Raw genomic sequence first — 22,814 nt, 5'->3', positions numbered from 1 at the left:
GTGTTTAAGAGGTTGTATAATATCTTTTTTATGTAGAGTTTGGATGAAATTGGGTAAAAAATAAAGGAGCACAGACTAACACGCACACATACACAATGACAAAGTGGGCTGTGCTGATACAGATTCCCAATGCTTAAACACACTTTTGAACAATCTCAATCAGGTAGACCCTACTATACACATTTCATTTCAAAAAATAATTTGACAAGATGGAACTCAACATGTAGCACATTTCGATGACATATAGACTCAGTTCTCATTCACAATCTGATAACACGAATGATGTACGTAACTGATTTACATTATTGAAATAAACAACACTCGGATTGTCTGAATGGCAAACTCCCTCCTCAAGGCCATGATCTAGTTGAATGTGATGATTTGACTAAGTTATTTTCTCGAGCTGGTCTGGTGGTAAGAATTTATTCAGGCTGTGGACTAAGATCTTATGAGACTAATCTGGTCTCATGGTAGTAATAACGCTGAGTCGGTTTGTCATTATTTCCTGGTCTACATTCAGTACAGCATCCCACACTCAACTGTCTACGATCTAGAATTTTCTATTATATGACTGATACAGAGCTAATTAGCATTGCGATGTCAGTTTACCAGCCAAGTTTAAGATTTATTATGTATGTGCAACTTGTAAACCTGTAGCTGAATGACAATTATTGAAGATTTGCTTGGCAAGCCTCACCCTGTATACACGCATAACAACACATATTCTTTTACTGCCAGAAACAAACAGCCTTTGTAGTTAGAATGGTAATGAATATCTCAAGCACATGAATAAGCATTTTTCAGCTAACTATAATATCCTAATACACCGAGTAGTATCCAAACAACTGCTTGATACTGAGGACATTCGGTTCAGTGAAAAAAATTGAAGAGACCATTTAAAATATTCAATAGTTTAATATTACTTTATTAATTAATATTTAATCTATGTATATAAATCTCAGTGTTTGCGTGTCATCTGTGATTTGGTCTGTCCAGCTATAGCTATTAAAATCATGGAATGAAGAATCCGTATCGCATAAGATTCGATCTCAGAACCTCTTGTTCTCAAGACGACTAGCTAACCAATTGAACTATGTGAGATGTAATGAATGCATTGGGCAATATGAGTCACTAATTGGGCCAAAATATGCATAGCGACTCTGCCTTATGCACAACGCAACGTCACGAAAGCTTGCTCTTACAGGTCTTTTCAGTAAGTTTAGCAATACAGATACATGTACTAGCTTGCTCAAATTAGCCATTGACAATGTGCCAGGCTAATGGCAAGTGGCAGGCAACTACACTACCCGCCCCTGTTTATAAGCTGGTTTTTAATAACCGTGCAACGCCAGGCATTCGTCTAGTTAAATATATTATTTACATTAGCTTGAGTTAATTCTACAACTTGAATTTACTTTTACACTTGGGTTGAGAAGAACCCAACAACAAGTAGGAGCAAATGTAGACAGGTTATAGCAAGTCACAAAACTGGGTATAAATGGGCAACATCTATAGTGCTGCCTCCTGCACTATAGATGGCATACGCTAGGATTTTGTATTCCTCTACAACTAAACTAATAAATACAAACTTACTGTCTCAGAGACAGGATTAGATAGCTACTCCTGCCGAGTGCTCATTGATATCTAGAGTTTACTAGTTTGTAATGTCTAAAACTGAGGACTGCATCACCCGTAGCAACAAATATGATACTTTGTGGCCACATAAAAACCAGGTGTTTACTAATTTGTCACCACGAACTGGTTTCCTCAGTGAGAAGAAACAAAAAAATTATCGTTTAATTTTGTCATACCAGTAACCATGTTCCCACCATGATGTACCAACTACAAGTGGCTAACTCAGCATGAGAAAAAACGTGGGAGCATGTACTATTAAAGTTATAAGCCAGTTCGTAGATGCAATAAGTATCTTTTTTCAGATCACAGTTGAAATTATTGTTTTCCAGACATCCAAAAAAAACCGTAAACATGATGGCACTACCTCATTGCAACAGGAAACAAGACTCACAGTGCACTACATATGTGAGAAGAATAACTTGCCAACTCCGTTACACTTTAAAAACAGCTCGCGCGAAAAGATTTTCCTAATTTCTAGTTCAGCCAGATATCAACTTGCCGACTCCCTCTTGAGAGAATTCCATCACATATTGCATCCAGTAACGGCATCTCTGTGTAGCTCAGAGAACTGCACATACCTGAATTGGGGACGAGTGCCTGGCATCACCGCTCCATTAGAGTCTGAAGGGCTGATGTTGTGCCGCACTTGCCGGAATATCTGCTGGTTTGCTCTGTTCACATTGACCTCCTTCTCGCCCTCTGCAGGCGCTACCGATGTTCCCACAATTGATCTCTTCAGCAGTAAATTGAAAAAGTGAAAAAGGAGGGTAAGCGAATCTCGTCCGACATATCTTAAAAAGAAAATTTGAGAAATCATGATCTTAAATTAATTTGGGAAAAAAGTAATCCCATCATGAGAAAGATATCTGTTGCCATTAACCAACCAAAAAGAAATAAAAATGATAAAATTGTTTATTGAAAGGCAAGATAAAACCATAAAACATGCCAAAAAGGTATGTTTAAGTAAAATACAACTTTTCGCACTTAAGACCATGTGACATTCTAACTGGTGAGAGAAAACATAACCACTGCATTTATATTCATCATAAATGGGTTTAGGCATCGTTTGATGCTGAGAAAGAATTAACCCTGCAAACCAAAGTACTTCTATAATATTTACTCTTCAAAGAGTAGGTCCTATGAAGAACCCTTTGATGAATAGAAATTATGATCTTCGAAAAATTTCACTGCTGCTTCAATTTATATTCCAAACCGTATACCACAATTGTTATACCACAATACCACAATTGTTATACCACAATACCACAATTGTTATACCACAATACCACAATTGTTATACCACAATACCACAATTGTTATACCACAATACCACAATTGTTATACCACAATACCACAATTGTTATCATGACCATCCATATCTGTTCGCAATAATAAAATTAAGTGAAGCGTAATTTTAACTTGATAACAAAATGCAAACACGGATTGCTAGTCCACATTTACACGTAAATAATTTGAAAAAAATAAATATGTACTGATACACAATCGCGATGAGTCAACACAAATATAAAATGCTCCCGTAAGTTTATTAGTCTGTGAACCTACTTTGATTTTAGTGTGGCAATTAACTAGACCCTTCGAAGTTTTATAATGTGTGATCTTCTTCAACTGTATGAAATGTGATTGCGATTAAGTTGTTGAAAGAATAGGGATTCTTGCCAAGGATAGCTTGAGGAGCATGGAAACTGACATTTGCCCTGGTGCTAGAAGAGTGATGAGTGTGAGGTATAACAGCAGGGCAGTCTATGGTGTGAATGTATTAACAGGGAGAAATAGTATTAAAGCTGAGCTTCTGATAGACTCCTTAAAAGCGGCCAATGATAACATGGTGGACAACTCCAAAGTATTCATAAACATTGCTGCTGCTTTATATACATTATACATCGTGATATATAGGCCTACATGCCATAATATATACCACGGTATACATTATTATATATATTATGATGTATATATATATATCATAATATATATTATGCTATATATATATGATATAAATCTATATATATATATATTCTGTGCAAAAAGTGAGAGAGAGAGTGAGCGAGAGAGTGAGCGAGAGAGTGAGCGAGAGAGTGAGCGAGAGAGTGAGCGAGAGAGTGAGCGAGAGAGTGAGCGAGAGAGTGAGAGAGAGAAGGGTAGGGAAGGGGAGAGAGAGGGGTAGGGAGGGGGAGAGAGAGAGAGAGAGAGGGAAGGGTAGGGAGGGGGAGAGGGAGGGAGAGGTAGGGAGGGGGAGAAAGAGGGAGGGAGAGTTCATATGCAGAGAGGTCAGTCATTGAATGTGTAAAGCAAATATTACTAAAAGGGATTTGTGCAACAATTTGTTTTTTACTTGTGCAGTTGTCCAGCGCCAGAAAAACAAATCATTTTTTTACAGATCTTTGATTTTATGCACACGGGTAATTGGTGAATGCTATTTGCCATGACTGAACAGGTAGCTTCGTGAATGTCCGCACTGAAATATTAATTGACTTTTTTTATTAACAGAGAAGAACTCCAGTTTGCAAACTATGACAAATCTTATGGGTATGTACAGGTGACATTATTTGAAGCCGTTAGAATATATTTCTTTCATATTTTTCATTTTATGTCATACTTTAATTGGGCTTCCTTTAGTTTCCATATATATTTGCTCAGTTCTGTTTAGGTTTTTGCTAGTTATTTTGATTGAGGATTTGTAGCTGTTGAATTTTTTTGTAGTAAGTCTATGAGAAACATAATTTAAGACAAATATAATATTAAATATAATAGTAAGCTTATATATATAATCTTACAATAAAGTTTCAAACATTATTATAATACGATATTGCTAGTAGTTTACAGAGAATAATGGTTGCAAATCAAACTCAATGCAACAAGCATTTGGTTAACGCCATATAGCTTCCTTATTTCTAAGTAGATTACTGTAGATACATCCCTGTTATTGAGCAAATACACCCAAAGATTTAGTAACATGAAACTAACCAGACTACTGAGTGTTTCAACAGGAGATACTTGTGAAAAATCGCTGCAGTAAAAAGGTTTCCCATGGAACTCTCACAACAAAGCAATAATGCATACAATTGGCACACTGCAAGATGAAACAGTTGAAACAATAGACTTTCCGTTACTGTCAAACACAGAAATAGGAGTAGAAATAAAATGACTAGCAAGATCCAACTACCTTGGTCGAAATGTGACATGAAAACACGCTGTCATCCCAGGGAGTAGAGAGATCGCTGCTGACTGCAATGCCTTGTTAGCATGATGACCTTCTAGAAGAATCTTAGGCGTTGATATGACAAACTGTGCAGCAACCGGATCATCTAAACTCAAAGAGTTCAGTTCCAGGCTATTCTTGCTACCATTCCTAAAGCAGAGATTATTTCTATAACAGAGTTTGGTCATGGCATTTTATACTGCTGTCCCAAATATGGCACTTACACTCTAAACTATCATAATGTTGAGTTCAAAACTTGAGACAGACACTCAAAATTATTCAAATAAACTGTTTCATAAACTTTTGCGATTTCTCAAAGAAAGTAATTCAACTAAACAATGTTTTTGAAAAAGATTCACTCAGCTGTAATAGAGTGTACAATGTAATCTTTTAGCTGTTTCCTAGTAATGTTCAGGTAACATTACCTCTCTATCTACTCATTTTGAACAAAATTATACAAAATTACAGTTTTTATATACAAAATCATAAATCAATAGCAACTTAAGTTTACTGTCATAACATGGTTGGCCAGATACAATGTTGGCTAAAAATGTGTTAACACATTCAGAATGAACTGATTTTTATCAAAATTTCATTTGCTGATTTTGATACATCTATGCAAACTAGCTGGATACCCGGCGTTGCTCAGGTAATGAAAGAGTTTTTGAACATAAAATTTATTTTTATTTAACATATACATATGTTTAACATATACATTTATTAATTTGATTTTTAAATACAGTTACTATTTTAACTTTTAAATACAGTTACCATTTTAACTTTTAAATGAAGATGCTTGTCTATATATTTAAATTTCAATGTTTGTCCGTCTGTCCTTTGTTTGTCCAGTTATAGCGATCAAGTTTTAGCAACGAAAAATCACTTTCGTACTGGATTAGAGCTCATGATATTCAAATTGCAAGTCTACTGACAAGTGTGTGTAACCACAAGGCTAAACCGTTCTTATCATTACCATCGCTCTTACCATATACATACCGTATGATCTTTTCAGATTACACACGCTAAATGTGCACAATTATTATCCCCTGTCGCGTTTGTTAGTTTGTGAATTTTTTTTAAAAGCTAAATTTTTTTAATATTACTTTTTGGATTTGTAATTTTCAAATGTGCTGTTTCAATTTCAAATGTGCCATTAGACTCATATTTCTGGTTTCCGTAAATCAGTAGAAGCTAAATACTTTTAATGTGGACAAATATATTATCTGGAGTAAAAACAGGCTCTACATTCGCTCTGTTCGGTCGGACAAAGTATCAGACAAAAAAAGTCCGAGATATCATTTTTATATTTGTATCAGTATTGAAAGGTACCAGCATCGTCCATCAAAACATTGAATACAACAAGCTTCTGCTGCAACATTAATCTTTTTTATGCACACACTTCCAACTACTCATTTTTTATTTTTCCTCTTAATTTATTTCAACTGCACTAAAACACTTTGTTCATGATATGAAGTTTAAAAATTAGAATGGTAAATGTTGTATATGTTAAATAGAAATAAGTTTTCTGCGCAGACTCATATTCATTGCCCATATTCATTACCTATGCATTCAGCTAGTTTTTTTTATATATTTGATTATTTTTATATTTGGCCAGTCTGTTTGAGCTGGCTGACACATAATTATGTCATTTCTAAACCACCCAGAAGGTAGACAAATGGCAAATTACCCATTTTTAAGGTGACAGTTTTTAAGGCTCATCAGTGGGCCTGTCAACCAATATCATTTATGATATTGAATTTTATATATGGTATTGGTTGAAATACCAATATGATATTTCGTATCAGCTAATATCAACCATAATCACATTTTACTATCATGCAAACAGCAACAATAAGAATTTCTATAAATCTCTATAAATGGCGTCCGTCACATTTTCTAGGTTAACCTCTGTTTCAGAAGTGCTTCCTCTATATATATCGGCTTGGTAGCCTTTTCCTTTGATCAATTTACCACGATTTTCTGCTCAGAGTGCTCAAAGCGCTTCGCCTTGCTGAGGGAATAGCGGCAACACGAGAGGTGCCACGTAACGAAACTGAAATGACTTTGTGGCGAAAGCATCTTTTTTACGAGGGTGATACTGAATAAACATGTCGAGAAAGTTCATGTGGCTATGCAGACATCGCAGACAAGACCAAAGTACACAAGCAGACAAGAAGAGAACGTTTTCTCCGAGGTCACGGCAGAGTGAGCACAGAAGACCGGTGCGGCGCCCAATGAACCCTCCTAAGGTAGCGCCTACACCCGTCAGAGAAGTTGCCTCTCGGATTGTCGCTATAAATCCTCAAGATCCTCTGGGGGCGACGTCCTTGGAACAAATAACATATAGATTGAATAACTCGAAGAGTTATTCAATCCTCCGGAGGAGGATAACTCCTCCGGGGGTTATTCATCCGGAGGAGGAATAACCTTTTGGAGTTATTCCTCCCACGGCCCTTTTCAGAGTCACCACTCCTTCTGAAGAGGTTGTTCTCTAGAATATCTCGCTCGATTTTTAGGTTCACTACATTCTCATGATATGAAGTTTAAAAGTTATAAACGGTAAAAGCTGTATGTCTTAAATAAAAATAAATTTTCTGTGTAAAGACACAAACCCGGTTTCAGTGTTCAATTCTAGTGTCATGCGGATTTTTCATTGCTAGATTATAATTGCCTTAACTGGACACACGAATGACAGATAAACAAACCAACAAAACAATAAACGCTGTATGACATTACGATTCTCAATTAGAAGGTTTGTAACAGACACTAATATGTTATCGTTTTGTTAGCTGTTTTGAAAAGGCTTTCCGTTGAAATATTCACATGTCAGAGCCGGCATAAGCAAAGGTACCAATTGTTAGCCGAGTGAGAATTTTTTGAAATAATGACTGGCAGAGACTGAACTATTATTTAAGAATTGTACAGCTGCATGCTCTACTACCTTTTACCACAAAATCATGTTTATAAATCTATCTCCAATCATCTCATACATGTCAATACTTATACCGAACATATGTGCCACAGCTTCCTTTGCTTTTACTAACTTTTTACTGAATATCACAAAATTAAATAATGGAATTTAATTTAAACAAAGGGTTATATCTTCTCTCATTTAATGTTCATAAAATGTCACGCGGGAAGACTTTAGATCCATCAATTACATCGCACATAATTTAAACTTTTGTTAAAATGAGAGTAAAAATACGAACCTTTTCATTCTATTATGATTTATTTACAACTTTATGTATGCCATACTGACTTTTATATGTGAAAGCTGTTCAAAAATTACACATGACATTTCAGTGACAAAAGCGGCATGAGTAGAACAGAGGCTAAATGGTCCTGAGGTATATACAGATAGAGGTACTGAGGCTAACTGGTCCTGTGGTATATACAGATACAGGTACTGAGGCTAAATGGTCTTGCGGTATATACAGATACAGAGGTTAACTGGTCCGGTGGTATAAACAAATACAGATGTTAACTGGCCCTGTAGTATATACAGATACAGGTGCAGAAGTGATTGGCCTTAGGGTATATACTATATACAGATGCAGAAGTGACTGGCCGCGGGGTATATACAGATACTAATAATAGCATACAAACCTTATGAAGAAGGTGTGAGTATCTGAACTTCCTACTGCCACATCATTGAACTCAAAGTTTCCTTCTATAAATACGTAGGCAGCGTTTATCTTCCTAAAGTATACATAAGGGTGCCCATTAGCCTAGAAGATAGACATGAAAACAGAAACTTTCGAACATAATTTGTAACAGAAGAAAGTTATTTGTGCTAATTCTGCTCTCTGCAGTGCTGCCAAGGTCTGTAGGCATCCCACAGTGGAACCGAAATTGTGCAAACATTAATAGCATGTTGTGAATAAATGAGTTTCCTAGCTTTAATCTAATAAATGAAACTTTGGAGTTATTTGCTTCTGCAAAGAATGCTAGTTGAGAAGTACAAATGTAACTTGGATACTATCGCAGAGATTAATATTGGAAATGAGCTGTACATTCTTTTGTGACAGAAGTTGTTTGCTCGTGCAAGCAGATGCGTTCTGTTCATACAAGATGACACAACTGCTCAGCAGTCCCAAACAATATGTCTAAACCCATAAAGATAATTTGATAGAATGTGCTCGCATTCATAGGCTGGTTAACTCTATTATTTCACAAGTTCCTCTCTTACCAATAGATATCTACAGACTTACTTCAGTTGATCTCCCTGAGCAGAATTTCCTTCCATCGCTGTGCTGTCCGGTTGGTCAGCGTTACATGAAACTGTAAGAGCTCTAAGGCCCCAGCGCTGACCCTGATCGCATTCTATCATTTGGCCAGATACTAGGTCACCCCTGCAGGGCGTGTATCTGTTGACGCAGCACGACCTTGTAAATGCTATGTTCCCATCAATGAAGCAGTATCTCTGCCCTACGTGAACAACTTTACCTAAAACACAACAGCTACAGTGAATACTGTACAATATGAGAATTTTGGGACAAAAGTAATATCAAGCAAAAATTTTATTTAGCTCACTGCTATTTTTATTCTCAGTATATTAAATATTTTTATTGATTTTTAAAACTATAGGCTACTTAATTCAGCCTCTTTTCATTACCTCAGACAGACTCAAGAACCCAGACAAGACAGTCATTTTTACCAATACAAAATGTACTAATATGGTGTGGTTTTCTATTCAACCTTGTGGGACAGCAACCTTTAATCGAGCACAAGGTGGTCACGCTTCCTCACTCACCTGAATACTTTTGGGGAGCGAACGGATGCAGAGCCTCAACAACCTCAGTGTATCCATTGCTTGCCAATGTGACAAGAACCCTGTCTCCTTTCCATGGATCATAGTCCTGTTTCAAATATTCATATAATAGGATCAGCAAGAAATGCATGCGCGTAAAACAAACAAATGAGAAAGTCAGTGATTGAGTACCTGACAGTGAATTACTACCGGACAACTATTGATTACCTGACAGTGAATGATTACTTGACAGTGATTGACTACCGGACAGTAATTAATTATCTGACAGCAATTGACTACTTGACAGTGATTCACTACCTGACAGTGAATGACTACCTGATAGTAATTGACTACCTGACAGCTATTGAGTACCTGACAGTGATTGAATACCTGACAGTAATTGACATTAATTAACTATCTGAAAGCGATTGAATACCTGACAGTGATTGGCAATGAAGTTATATTTGTAATCAACTGTGCCAGATCGTTCACCAGTCATGTTTGTCACTGCGCCGCTAGTTTGGTAGACCTCTCTAATGCTGTCCCAGTCATCACTCATAGTTTCAACTGACAGAGCACGCCAACCACTCTGCCTCGCCTGCCGCACAGCCACAACTTCTACCGGATCATCTACCTGCGAGGTATTATACAAGTCCTTTACTAAACAGCGTGCACTAAACAGTGATGATACGGTGAGAACTAGACATGACTGATTTCTTGCATACTTCAGATGTGTTGCCCTTTAATATAAGTGTAATGATAAAAAGAATAAGAGTAATAAAATGAAAATGATCTACATGTAAATGCATGATCAGAAGTATTTATAAGAGCATTGAGCAAAAAACATGGATAGAACCACACACACCTTTAGAGCATTTTTTGATTTAACACACTTGCTGTCAAAGTACACATATCCATCAACTAGGCCATAACTCTCATAGATGTGTGTTACTTTGCCTGTAATTTTTTGTTCCTCCTTCTCATAGTACTTGCTTGGCACTACAGTGTAACAAAAAGAATTGCAACAGACTCTACTTACATAAAGTATTGCAGAGAGCTTACTTTTCAAAAGAAGACAATGACTTTTATTCATTATGTCTTACAAGTAAAGCAACAAAAAATTGACAAATTCTTTCAGCTTTCACAGAAAAGCTACCAAACTACCAAAAGGTATGTATAAGTCTAGCTGTTCAATAAATTCCGCATATGGACTAATCTATATACATTATTACAATGCAATTGCAAACATTTTGTGAACTGCCTTTACCACTATCTTGTCAAATATGGATAACCTCATTTAATATTTTTCAACTAGATGTTCATGTATTTTGAGATGTAAATTCTAGCGAGTCTCTTCTTTCTTGTAATAGAATTTAACGGATGAAGATTTACAATAATCTAGAGACTTCATTGCTATATTCTATTTGAGTGCAACTGTGTTCACTAGTACTCAATGCAAACAAATTATAAGGCCACATCTTAGGAATTGTTCTTTCTCTCAGTTTAAGTGTTTGAAGGTAATCTTCAGTTATTGAGGTGCATTGAAGGGCTATTGATCACCTAAGACCCCATCCCTTTTCCATTTCATCTAACCCCTTAATTCGCAATTGGAAAACCTACACAAAATCCAAAAATACTATTGAGTTTTGACTTATTGACCACATATGACCATATTGTGAGAACGTTAATGTTACAACAGACTGCTTTACATCATATATTAATGTCACTAAGTTGATCCAGTTGTAATGTAAATGTTTTATCAAAAATTCTGAGTGAACAAACTAAAAAAACAAGGTTAACTAATAAAAACAAAATGAATGCTATTTGAAAAAACAAATGCATTCTTTGCTAAACCTAAGAGATATACGCCATGATTTGCAGCAGTTTGTTATTGTCACTAACACTGAGAGCATGTAAGTCCAGCACAGTTGAAAGCTTCAAAAGACTTCTGAGGCCTTCAGTACCGTCGCTCAATTGTTTTTAGCAGATATAATTAACAATCGTCTGGGCTTTACAGCGAACCACCATCTGGGCATTTTGCTAAATCTACACAATTTTACAACTAAAGAAAGCTTGCAATGTTTTTTTTTTCAATAAACTAATTCTCATCTCCAGCAATTGAGTTGTCATAACTTTGACGGAATAACTGTGCAGAATGTTTTGCCAAAAGTTAGTTTGTTCTTTTATTATTTCTAGTAAATAGGATTTTTTCGCATCAACTAGATATTTTAGAAAGTTTAATTTCTGCCAGCATCAATCATGTTCACAGCATCAATCATGTTCGCAGCATCAATCATGTTCGCAGCATCAATCATGTTCGCAGCATCAATCATGTTCACAGCATCAATCATGTTCACAGCATCAATCATGTTCACAGCATCAATCATGTTCACAGCATCAATCATGTTCGCAGCATCAATCATGTTCGCAGCATCAATCATGTTCGCAGCATCAATCATGTTCACAGCATCAATCATGTTCACAGCATCAATCATGTTCACAGCATCAATCATGTTCACAGCATCAATCATGTTCACAGCATCAATCATGTTCACAGCATCAATCATGTTCGCAGCATCAATCATGTTCGCAGCATCAATCATGTTCGCAGCATCAATCATGTTCACAGCATCAATCATGTTCACAGCATCAATCATGTTCACAGCATCAATCATGTTCACAGCATCAATCATGTTCACAGCATCAATCATGTTCACAGCATCAATCATGTTCGCAGCATCAATCATGTTCACAGCATCAATCATGTTCACAGCATCAATCATGTTCGCAGCATATGGTTAAGCTAAATATACATTCATGAATACAGATTTAAAGTTGGATACCTAAAACTGTATAAAATGATACAAGCAAGTATATAGTGCCACCTTTCAATTTTAGTAAATGGAGCAGTCAGCACATTTATATGGTTATCAGATGATAAACTTATCTATATTATATATATTGGCGATATATATCTATATTGCCAGTTTGACACGGCTAAAAATTTTGTTTCTTTAGCAAAAGATACTCTGAATAGCTTATATGACATTAAACGGTAAAAACAAAAGGCATTAATATATTAGCATTTGTTGATGTTCAATTAAAACTAGCACATCTTTCAAAATTTCTTGATTGGCGGGAGTTATCCAAACTTTTTTACTCCACGCCTGCCTGATTCCCATTTCCTGATGTTATCCAGAATTTTGGGATAACAAATCATAAACCTGATGGCCAAGCATTGATTTGCTTCAAGGCCTTAATGAGCACATGCCCAGTACAATGGCCCTGTAGCTGCTGAGTTCAATACCATTGTTCATCCCATGGTAACTTCAGCAAAACCTTATGAATGATTCAAATAGTAATAGTTTGTGAATGCAAGCTGCAAAAACAAGCAGTAAAGTAGCAAGGCTCAATAAAAACATTCATAGTTACTTTCTCAAGTGTAGCAAAACAAACAGAACATTAAGCAAATGATTGTAAGAAACAGTTACTAAAGTTTGCAGCTAAAATATAAAATATTTTGCTGAACTGCTAGAATTCTTGCAACATATAACCAACTTGTTACTACTCATTCCTGTATTTAACTGCTATTTTTAAAACCCTAACATGTAAAAACAAAGTAATAGAATGATCGCTTAGAATAGTTTATAGGCCAAGTTATATTTATGTGAAGTTACTAGGTCTATTAATTTTAGCAGGTTTAATCTAGAAACCTTTGTGATGAGTATTATCGAAAGATTTGTATTTAATAATGAAGATTTGTATTTCATAATGAGATACCAAAGTTATACAGTTATAACTATGACGGATTAGAGTGTCCCGGGTTTGCAACCCGAGTTGATAAACCGAGTTGCACGCCCAGTATCACAACCCGAGGTCACAAACTCCAGTTTGTAAATATAAGGTGCAATATACTGGTATTACAGTAGCATAACCGTAGATCCGGTTATATTAACAATATTACACCGACAGGCACCTGTTAGCTAATAAAAATTAAACTATGTATGTATATACTGTAAAGCTATGTATGTAACCATGTTTTCAACCCAATTTCAACAACTCAGGCTGAAAACATGGAACACTATAAGGCTCCATATATAACACTGTATTTTTAATTGACTCCATTGCTCATCACAAACCCTTCAACTCTCCATCAAATTTGGCAATAGCTATGGAGCCTTATAGTCCCCCGTGTTCCATGTTTTCAACCCGAGTTGTTGAACTTGGGTTGGAAACATGGTTACATACATAGTTTTACAGTACATACATACATAGTTTAATTTCTATTAGCTAACGGTGTACCATTGTTAATATAACCGGATCTACGGTTATGCTACCGTAATACTAGTATATTGCACCTTATATTTACAAACTCGAGCTTGTGAACTCGGGTTGTAATACTGAGCTTGCAACTCGGGTTGCAAACTCGGGACACTCTAATCCGCCATACAACAGCAGTAGGACATCTATAGCCCAGAGAGCGCTGCGATATTAAAATGATATGAACAATGCACTTTAGAATTGCTTCATGAGTACCCATTAGCGACATCCCGAGTTTAACTTTATTGATATCACACTTGATATCAACGCAAAAACGAGAGAAGTGATGTATTACCTCGTAGTTGTCATCACACTAGACCAATTAATGTGGAAGTGGTGTGCCTCATATGATTTAATTTATTTTGTCAGTGGTTTTCAATTTTCAAGTAATTGAGTTTTAATGTTAGTCAGTAGTGCAAGCTCAACTTGCTATATAAGTTTATAGTGCTTTAGCTGAGTGGTTATTTGTAGGATTTTTAATGTTTCTTATGGTTCTAGGTAGAAAGCTGTTAAAGTATTCACTTTTAGTGGCATGTACAGATGATGGTAGTCCTTTACTGTTTGCTCGAGTTTGAATGTGAGGCTCGGATTGGTTAATAAGTTGGTCGTATGAACTGTTCAGTGCTGAATGCTTATCCTCTTCACTAAGTATCCTCATTCAAAGTCGAAGTCTGATGTCACAACGTCTCTTTTGTAGTGGCTCAAGACAAAGCTTTTCTTTCGCTTCACTAACACTTTCTCATCCTTTAAGGTGGCTTATAAAACGTACAGCTTGATTTTGAACAGCTTCTTTATATGTTATGTGTTTTTTTTTAGAAACGGATCCCATATTGCTGCAGCATATTCAAGATTTAGACGAGAAAGTTACTTGTATGCCAGCAACCGAGCAGATTGTGGAGCCCAGTATAAGGCTGTTTTCATCATGCCTAGTTGTCGCTTTGTAACTACTGTTTTTTTCAGAAATACGCTTGTCAAATTTTAGGTTAGATTGCAACTGGACACCAAGATAAAGTGTGTCTTCCAAATGGTCTAGAGCCTGATCACCAAGAGCATATTTTGGTATTACTCTACTGTTGTTAAAGCCGATAACGTGACACTTAGTTGCATTGAAGTTCATTTTCCATTTATCTGCCCATCGTTGCAATGAATCAATGTTTTTTAAAACACGATTTTCATCGGTTGTATTGTTGACCACTTGGTAAATCAGAGTGTTATCTGCAAACAGACTTACTGAGCAGTCTATGCAATCTGGGAGGTCATTGATGTCCACTAAGAGAGTAGGCCCTAATACAGATCCTTGTGGTACTCCTGAAGTCACAGGCAGAACAGTAGATTTAATTCCATTGAGCATTGATTTCGCTCAGACAAGAAGTCATGTATCCATGTTAATAAATAACTGTCAATACATTGTATAGTGGAAAGTTTTTGCATTAGAAGCTCATGAGGTACTTGTCAAATTCTTTTGTGAAATCAAGTACAACCGCATGCATGTTGATTGATGCCTCAGCTAAGCATAATATGTCATGTAGAGTTCCACAAAGCTGGGTTTTGCAAGGAAGTCCTCTCCTAAATCCATGCTGGCGGTTATGGAGTATAGAGTGTAGTTTTAAATGTGCACTAATTACAAACGTGCCTTCTATCGGAAGTATCTTAAGATATGTAGTGCATGCTTCGCATTGTATGACATAAAATCATTTCAATAATGTTATAGTCTCGAGCAACTCGTTATTGAAATACTAATTCAATATTGCACTTTTTGAAACCCATTAAAACGATACACACCTTGTACTACATGAAAAGACGTTGAGGAACTGTCGTTTTGATTGGAGTAGACTTTTTTGTAATCATTTTCATCTGTAAGCTCTTCTGAAAGCATACGCGTCAAAAACCGAAATATTCGAAACATCATGTAGTTTTCTAATCAGTTAGCGCATGGCAGAGACAAACTAGTGAACGCGGCCAATGAGTCAGATCTGCAATGCCGCGTCGGGGACATCTAGCTCCTCCGGCCAATTTTTGGCATCGATGATATGGTTTGTAGTTGAATACTTAAATTGAGCAACATATTACGTGAACACAGGCTAGTTTACAAACCGGATACATTATCAGAAAATTGGATTTTCCAAAGGTTACCAAAATAAGTAGCGAAAAGACAACTTCAACATTACGAACATTACCTCATGTTACCGCCTCGACTCATCAACTCTATTAGCTCTGCCCACACACTGCCAAGTGATCAAGTGCCAAGCGCCATCATACAAGCACTATATATCGACAGCAAATATTGACCCTTCAGCTCATTGATGCTGGACTATAATGCCCTATAATGATGTTATTCTACTTCAGGCCAGTAGACTTACGGATTCAACCTACAAATAGATGCTATCGCACTATATGTAAGTACAGGCAAGTACAGGTGATTTTAGTAATTTGTGTTTATTCAATCATGGATTAATGTTATCTTGAAAATATATGAGCATACAACTCAATGAAACACAGTCGCGCATTTTTGCAGTCCGAAAAACATCAAAAAACCAACCTTTGGCTGAACCCCACCAAGTCCGCTAACTGTCAACTTTGAGGCTATAAAATCTATAGGCGACGGTTTGATAGAATTCTGTGTACTGTCCTTACGCTCCTAATTATGTATTTGTTTTGCTTCTTTTTATTAGTTCGATCATTTATGCTTGGCAACACATGTTACAACTAACTGACTAAGAAAAGCGTAATTAAACTTCTGCAAGAAGTAGTTCACATAAAGAATATAGATTTGAATTAGGTTGGCTTACAACTGGAGTACATCGTTGTTGCCACTGGCAAATGACTCAAATAGTAGACACGAAAGTCATAAAAAATAGATAAAAGGTACATGTATATGATTGCTTTATGGTACATGTATATGATTGCTTTATGGTACATGTATATAATTGCTCTATGGTACATGTACATGATTGCTTTGTGGTACATGTATATGATTGATTTATGGTACATGTATATGATTGCTTTATAGTATATGTATATGATTGATTTATGGAACATGTATATAATTGCTCTATGGTACATGTACATAATTGCTTTATGGTACATGTATATGATTGATTTATGGAACATGTATATGATTGATTTATGGTACATGTATATGATTGCTTTATAGTATATGTATATGATTGATTTATGTTACATGTACATGATTGAATTATGGTACATGTATATGATTGCTTTATGGTACATGTACATGATTGCTTTATGGTACATGTACATGATTGCTTTATGGTACATGTATATGCTTGATTTATGGAACATGTACATGATTGCTTTATGGTACATGTACATGATTGCTTTATGGTACATGTACATGATTGCTTTGTGGTACATGTATATGATTGATTTATGGTACATTTATATGATTGCTTTGTGGTACATGTATATGATTGCTTTATGGTACATGTATATGATTGATTTATGGAACATGTATATCATTGCTCTATGGTACATGTACATGATTGCTTTATGGTACATGTATATGATTGATTTATGGAACATGTATATGATTGATTTATGGTACATGTATATGATTGATTTATAGTATATGTATATGATTGATTTATGTTACATGTACATGCTTGAATTATGGTACATGTATATGATTGCTTTATGGTACCTGTACATGATTGCTTTATGGTACATGTACATGATTGCTTTATGGTACATGTATATGCTTGATTCATGGAACATGTACATGATTGCTTTGTGGTACATGTACATGATTGCTTTATGGTACATGTACATGATTGCTTTGTGGTACATGTATATGATTGATTTATGGTACATGTATATGATTGCTTTGTGGTACATGTATATGATTGCTTTATGGTACATGTATATGATTGCTTTATGGTACATGCATATGATTGCTTTATAGTATATGTATATGATTGATTTATGTTACATGTACATGCTTGAATTATGGTACATGTATATGAATGCTCTATGGTACATGCATATGATTGCTCTATAGTACATGTATATGATTGCCCCAAGGTACATGTATATGAAAGCTTTATGGTACATGCATATGATTGATTTATGGTACATGTATATGATTAGTTTATGGCACATGTATATAATTGCTCTATGGTACATGTACATGATTGCTTTATGATACGTGTATATGATTGCTTTGTGGTACATGTATATGATTGATTTATGGTACATGTATGTGATTGCTCTATGGTACATGTATGTGATTGCTCTATAGTACATGTATTTACAATAGTTGTAAATGAGGAACTCGATGCAACTTTATAGGTATCACAGATTCAATCAGCTGAATGACAATTGGTATAAAAAAAAACTTTGGCTATCTAAAATTACTAGCGATAAGAATGAAAACAGAACTACCAACAGCTCTGAGACAGGGCTTGATAGGCTGCTGCAGTTTTTTGTGATTTATAGTCAGAAGATAATTTTCTACGCTTCTTCTTTTTAGGAAATTTTTATTCTCTTGATAACCAGCTTGAATAACAAAAATTTCAAATTTTGTTTTTTAATTTAATTCATTATTTATTATTTTTCAAGTTTTTGTAAACCATTTTTGAAAGGAGAAAAGATATTTGGAAAAATGAAAAATTTTATTCATGACAAGTATCCTGATGACTTCATTGTCGTATGCCATGCATAATGAAATTTAAAAAAACCCATTTGAGATTGCTGATAGGTTTTGTGTAGCCGCACTCTACACAAACCTTTTTGATAGAGAGTTTGTGTAAAGTGCGTGCTTCAAGCTGGATAAAAAAACTGTTTGCCTCAACATGTGAATTACTTGCAAAATGTATTGATCATTTTTATTGATAACTAGTTTTAACATTGCCAATTTACTCAGACACAGTGGCAAAAATGTCATAGCAAAAGTTAAAAAGCTGAAGGTGCACCTGAATTTGATTCCTGAGAAATACTGTGCCAATGATACGGTAAGTTATAAGTGAGTCACCAGACATTCTAACTTCAGATCGATAAACTATCATTCAAGAATAGTTTTATTTTTTAAATACATTCAACTTAAAACTTAAAATCTAAACCCAAACTATAAACAGCCCGACCAAAACAACAAAATACTGATACTGAAAAGAGATACACTGCAATTCCTCTTAATCAAGCTGTTGATGAGGCAAATGAAACTTTGAGTTTAAATATAACCAATCCAAAAATTTTCTGGCAGATGTGCAAAAGAAGTTTGAACTAGTTTGTAACCTCAGCAGCAACATTTTAATGTATACAACATCAGGAATCTGAAATCTCTATTGACCATTCACGAAGTTGTTGCCTGATAACATGCCCTTCAACATCAAAAAACTATTTTTTTCAAATGCGCTAGTGGTTTTTAATTTAAATACAAGTGCAGTATGTAAGGATTAAAAAATTATTGTTTACTAGATAAATGTCTGGCATTGCCTAAGCAGTCAAAAAGTTTTTGCGCAGAAAATTAATTTTTATTAAACATATACAAAATTTAAAATTATAATTTTTAAATGAATGTGTTTGTTTATTTCTGTGTGTATCTCGGCAATGCATAATTCAAATGTTTGAAAGCTCGAGGCACAGCTAAAACAGATTGTTGAAAAACATTTCTCACTTATGCTACACATTTGCTTAAGATTTAAAACAGCTTATAAACAGTGGTAAGTAGTGTAGTTGCCATTAGCTGAATTTCTTTAAATATATATAATAAAGTGTTTGTCATTTGTAGTTTGTGTTTATATATTTGATTTATAAATTATGTTATTAAAAATATACAATACGAAGATTGCTAATCAGTATAATCAGTAAAAGGTTTTCTAGAAAATGAGTGATATGATATCTTGGCAGCTTGCTGTCAAAGATTTGAGTAGCACTTTCAGCTGAAACAGCTCTAGTTTGTTTAAAGTTGGATTGCCTGGAATATGAACGTTGGGATAACTCAAAAATAACAACCGCTAACACTTTTATACTTTATGGCTGAACTAGTATCAGCTCGTAAGCAAAAAAGAAAGGTTCATTTTGAATACAAAGGCATCTGATGAGTTTAGGTTTCTCATAGTAGAATTTAAGTTCTGTTCTATTTAAACACTACATTAATGCATAGTGAACTTTAAGTTTTGTCACAAATGCACCTATTTACTAAACCAGTTAGCTATACATGTATATTAGAGCCAGCAGCTAGTTATATAGTAATTGGGTCAAGTTTTCTATTTGACATTACTACGTGTCTATCTATTCTAGAATGTTCTACCATATGATAACCCACTACAGTAGGCCTATTAATATTCTAGCCCTGTTAATGCAAATATTTTTGTAAAGCACTGTATCAAGCTTTTCATCTAGTAACGAATGACTGAGCATAGCTCGAGCGCAAATATTGACAGTTGAGCTTATAGATACCTGCCAGGAGTTGATAAGTGATCATAGTTAGTGCGTCTTTTGTCGCTGAAGGTTGAAGTCCTCGCTACAACACAGAGTAGTCTGGTGAGAACATTTTAATCCTGTTTTGCAAACTCGCTAATGATTTAGTTACTAACTTACGTGGTGCTTATTAAATCTTTAGTTTTAGCTGGATGCGTGAAACATTGGCTGCAGTTGGAAGCAGACAAAACCTCTGAGAGAGTGTTTGTGTGGAGTGGGTGTGTTCAGCTGGACAAAAAATGCTTGCTTAAACAAGCAAGTTACTGGTAAAATGTATTGATCATTTTCATAAATAGCTAATCATACTGTTATTAATATACTTAGACACAGTTGCTGCAGAATAAATGAACAAAAATTTCTGCATTTGTAAAACTGGTTGGATCTTACAAAACTGGTTACTCATTCAGCATATCGATGGACTGTTCAAGACAAAGGGCTTTGCAATTAGAGCACAGTTGGCTAAGTTATTTCATGACTTAACCAATCAACAGAAGAAACATTAAGCCAGTCTCTAGCCAACGCCCATTTGTTAAAGCCAAAAGTAATGGGGTTAACTGAGACTAGGTCATGCTTACCCGGATAATATTACTTACAACACACTCAAAAACTGGTGAGTGTATTTATACTTTTAGATTGTACTTTTTTGTATTCTACTTACACTGAACACATACCTGAACACATCTACTTACACAATTTATATTCGTATAGTTTGTTAGCCCCTTGCAGTTCTGTTATTCTTTATATAAAAATGTTTAGTCAACTCAGCTAACTTAGATACTAAAATCGACTCTATTGGAAACTGTAAAGATGACCTACTAAAACAGATTGGCACACTTACTAAACATTAGACAGCAATCTCGTGTTTAACTAAAGATGCCTTTTTGCTATTTTCTTATTAAATGCTCAGTTTAAAATTGACTGCACCTTTTCCCAAACCTGATTGATGTTTTGTTATTCCTCATCACTGAACCCCTTACACCTGCATCAAATTATCCAATATAAAGCATTGTAAACAGTACAGAATTCTATTTCTTTCACTTGAGATGTTTGTGTTTTATGTTAAGTGTATTCAGCTTGATAAAGAATGGAGTGTTTTGTTTTAGCAAAATGGTGGGTCAGATGAAGCTTACATACTTTGATATCAAAGGAAGAGCTGAAGTTGTTAGACTCTTGTTTAAACTGGCAGGAAGAGACTTTATTGACTGCAGGTTGACAATGGAAGAATGGGCAGCATTCAAGCCATGTGAGTATATTCTACTTACTCTAGTGAACCTATTATAAAAGATACACATACCCAGTGTTTTATTTGTAAAACAAAACTCACTTGAGTGACAAAGACATCTAATAAGCAGATTATGTTATTTGATATAATTGATATGTTCACAATAGACATCAATGATGAGTTAAACTTGTCTTTCAGCTACACCAAAAGGACAACTCCCAGTTCTAGAAGTTGATGGAAAGATGATATGTGAAAGTAATACAATAACCAGATATGTTGCCAGAGAGCTGAGTAAGTGTAACATAACATCAAGTTTATCACATGATTACTATCCTTTTAAATTGACCTCTCTTACCACGGTCTCATCTACTCTCCTGTTAATATACATCACATAGTTTACTAGTTATTCCTCTGATGCCCTCCTTTTCCTTTTTTAGATTTGTATGGATCCAGTAACTGGGAAGCTGCTGTTATCGATATGATTGGCGACAGCTGTTCAGGAGTTTTTGAGCATGCTACTAAATCATACCATGCAAAAACTGAAGAAGAGAAGGTAACTCCAAAGTAACCAATCGTGTTGACAATTGCTATATCTTTCTCTGATTGAATACCATGTTGTTATTTATTGTGTGTGGGCATACCACTGAAAAATGAATGCTATTATTCAGGCTGAAGCGATAAAAAAGTTAACATCAAGCCTGGAGTCTACTGATAAGCTCATTGCTCAATTGAAGAAAGGAAAGTTTGTTCTTGGAGCTGAGGTGAGACCTTACGATCAATTAAAAATAAATTTACTTATTTTATTATACTATTTATATCGTTCATTCATTTTGTATATTATAATAAAAATATTTGTAATATAACATTTTCTTAAACATTGAAATGATAAATTGTATAAGTTGTTCTTTCATATATTCCGTAGATATACGTACTTGTGTGATTAGATATAAGAGCGTGATTTGTGTGTTATTTTGATATACATGGTCACGTAACTATTGAATAACCTAGGAATGCCTGAACTGAGGTGACAGAATTTCAATTACAATGTGCTGCTGTGTGACGGTCACCTATAATGTGTACGAATCAACTGTGCAAAACCTCCGACTAATAATTACCACATATAAGAAACCTTTGTATTTGTTTTTAAAATTGATGTGTGATGGTAGTAAGTCTTAACATAGTTGCACTATCAAGAAGCTTGTTTGTGTACACAACCCTAAAAAATTGAATGC

The 22,814-nt window shown here is 35.1% G+C and overlaps 3 protein-coding genes across 8 annotated transcripts in view; 1 reads left to right on the top strand and 2 right to left on the bottom strand.

Annotated features, from left to right (window-relative positions):
- LOC137391203 (RNA helicase Mov10l1-like) overlaps positions 1-10,491 on the bottom strand; it is a 79,649-nt gene extending 69,158 nt beyond the window's left edge. For all 4 annotated transcript variants that reach the window (XM_068077594.1, XM_068077597.1, XM_068077595.1 and 1 more), the window contains exons 1-7: positions 10,468-10,491; positions 10,039-10,236; positions 9,606-9,711; positions 9,064-9,298; positions 8,459-8,551; positions 4,817-5,002; positions 2,214-2,426 (exon numbers count right to left, since the gene is read on the bottom strand). In XM_068077594.1, coding sequence (XP_067933695.1) covers positions 2,214-2,426; positions 4,817-5,002; positions 8,459-8,551; positions 9,064-9,298; positions 9,606-9,711; positions 10,039-10,161 — 956 coding nt within the window. In that variant the 5' untranslated portion in view covers positions 10,162-10,236; positions 10,468-10,491. The remainder of the gene's footprint in view (positions 1-2,213; positions 2,427-4,816; positions 5,003-8,458; positions 8,552-9,063; positions 9,299-9,605; positions 9,712-10,038; positions 10,237-10,467) is intronic.
- A 1,348-nt stretch (positions 10,492-11,839) lies between these two features.
- On the bottom strand, positions 11,840-12,385 carry LOC137390777 (homeobox-like protein HDP1). The gene has a single exon (XM_068077095.1). It carries the CDS (start codon positions 12,383-12,385, stop codon positions 11,840-11,842), a length of 546 nt encoding a protein of 181 aa, XP_067933196.1.
- A 7,899-nt stretch (positions 12,386-20,284) lies between these two features.
- Positions 20,285-22,814, top strand: part of LOC137391205 (glutathione S-transferase 1-like) — a 37,944-nt gene continuing 35,414 nt past the window's right edge. Inside the window, exons 1-5 of one of the 3 annotated variants that reach the window (XM_068077605.1) lie at positions 20,310-20,423; positions 21,464-21,603; positions 21,781-21,873; positions 22,020-22,135; positions 22,251-22,343. In XM_068077605.1, coding sequence (XP_067933706.1) covers positions 21,468-21,603; positions 21,781-21,873; positions 22,020-22,135; positions 22,251-22,343 — 438 coding nt within the window. In that variant the 5' untranslated portion in view covers positions 20,310-20,423; positions 21,464-21,467. Of the gene's footprint in view, positions 20,424-21,463; positions 21,604-21,780; positions 21,874-22,019; positions 22,136-22,250; positions 22,344-22,814 lie in introns of all 3 variants that reach the window. The other 2 variants (XM_068077604.1, XM_068077602.1) reach the window with 2 other exon arrangements.

The sequence above is a fragment of the Watersipora subatra genome, chromosome 3 (assembly GCF_963576615.1).
Source record: "Watersipora subatra chromosome 3, tzWatSuba1.1, whole genome shotgun sequence".
Lineage (NCBI taxonomy): Eukaryota > Metazoa > Bryozoa > Gymnolaemata > Cheilostomatida > Watersiporidae > Watersipora > Watersipora subatra.
Note: the sequence above shows the minus strand (reverse complement) of the source record. Positions and strands in the feature narration are given on the sequence as shown.

Coding starts and splice junctions, on each gene's coding strand:
- LOC137390777 (XM_068077095.1), bottom strand. CDS start 12,385: ATGATTGATGCTGTGAACATGATTGATGCTGTGAACATGATTGATGCT.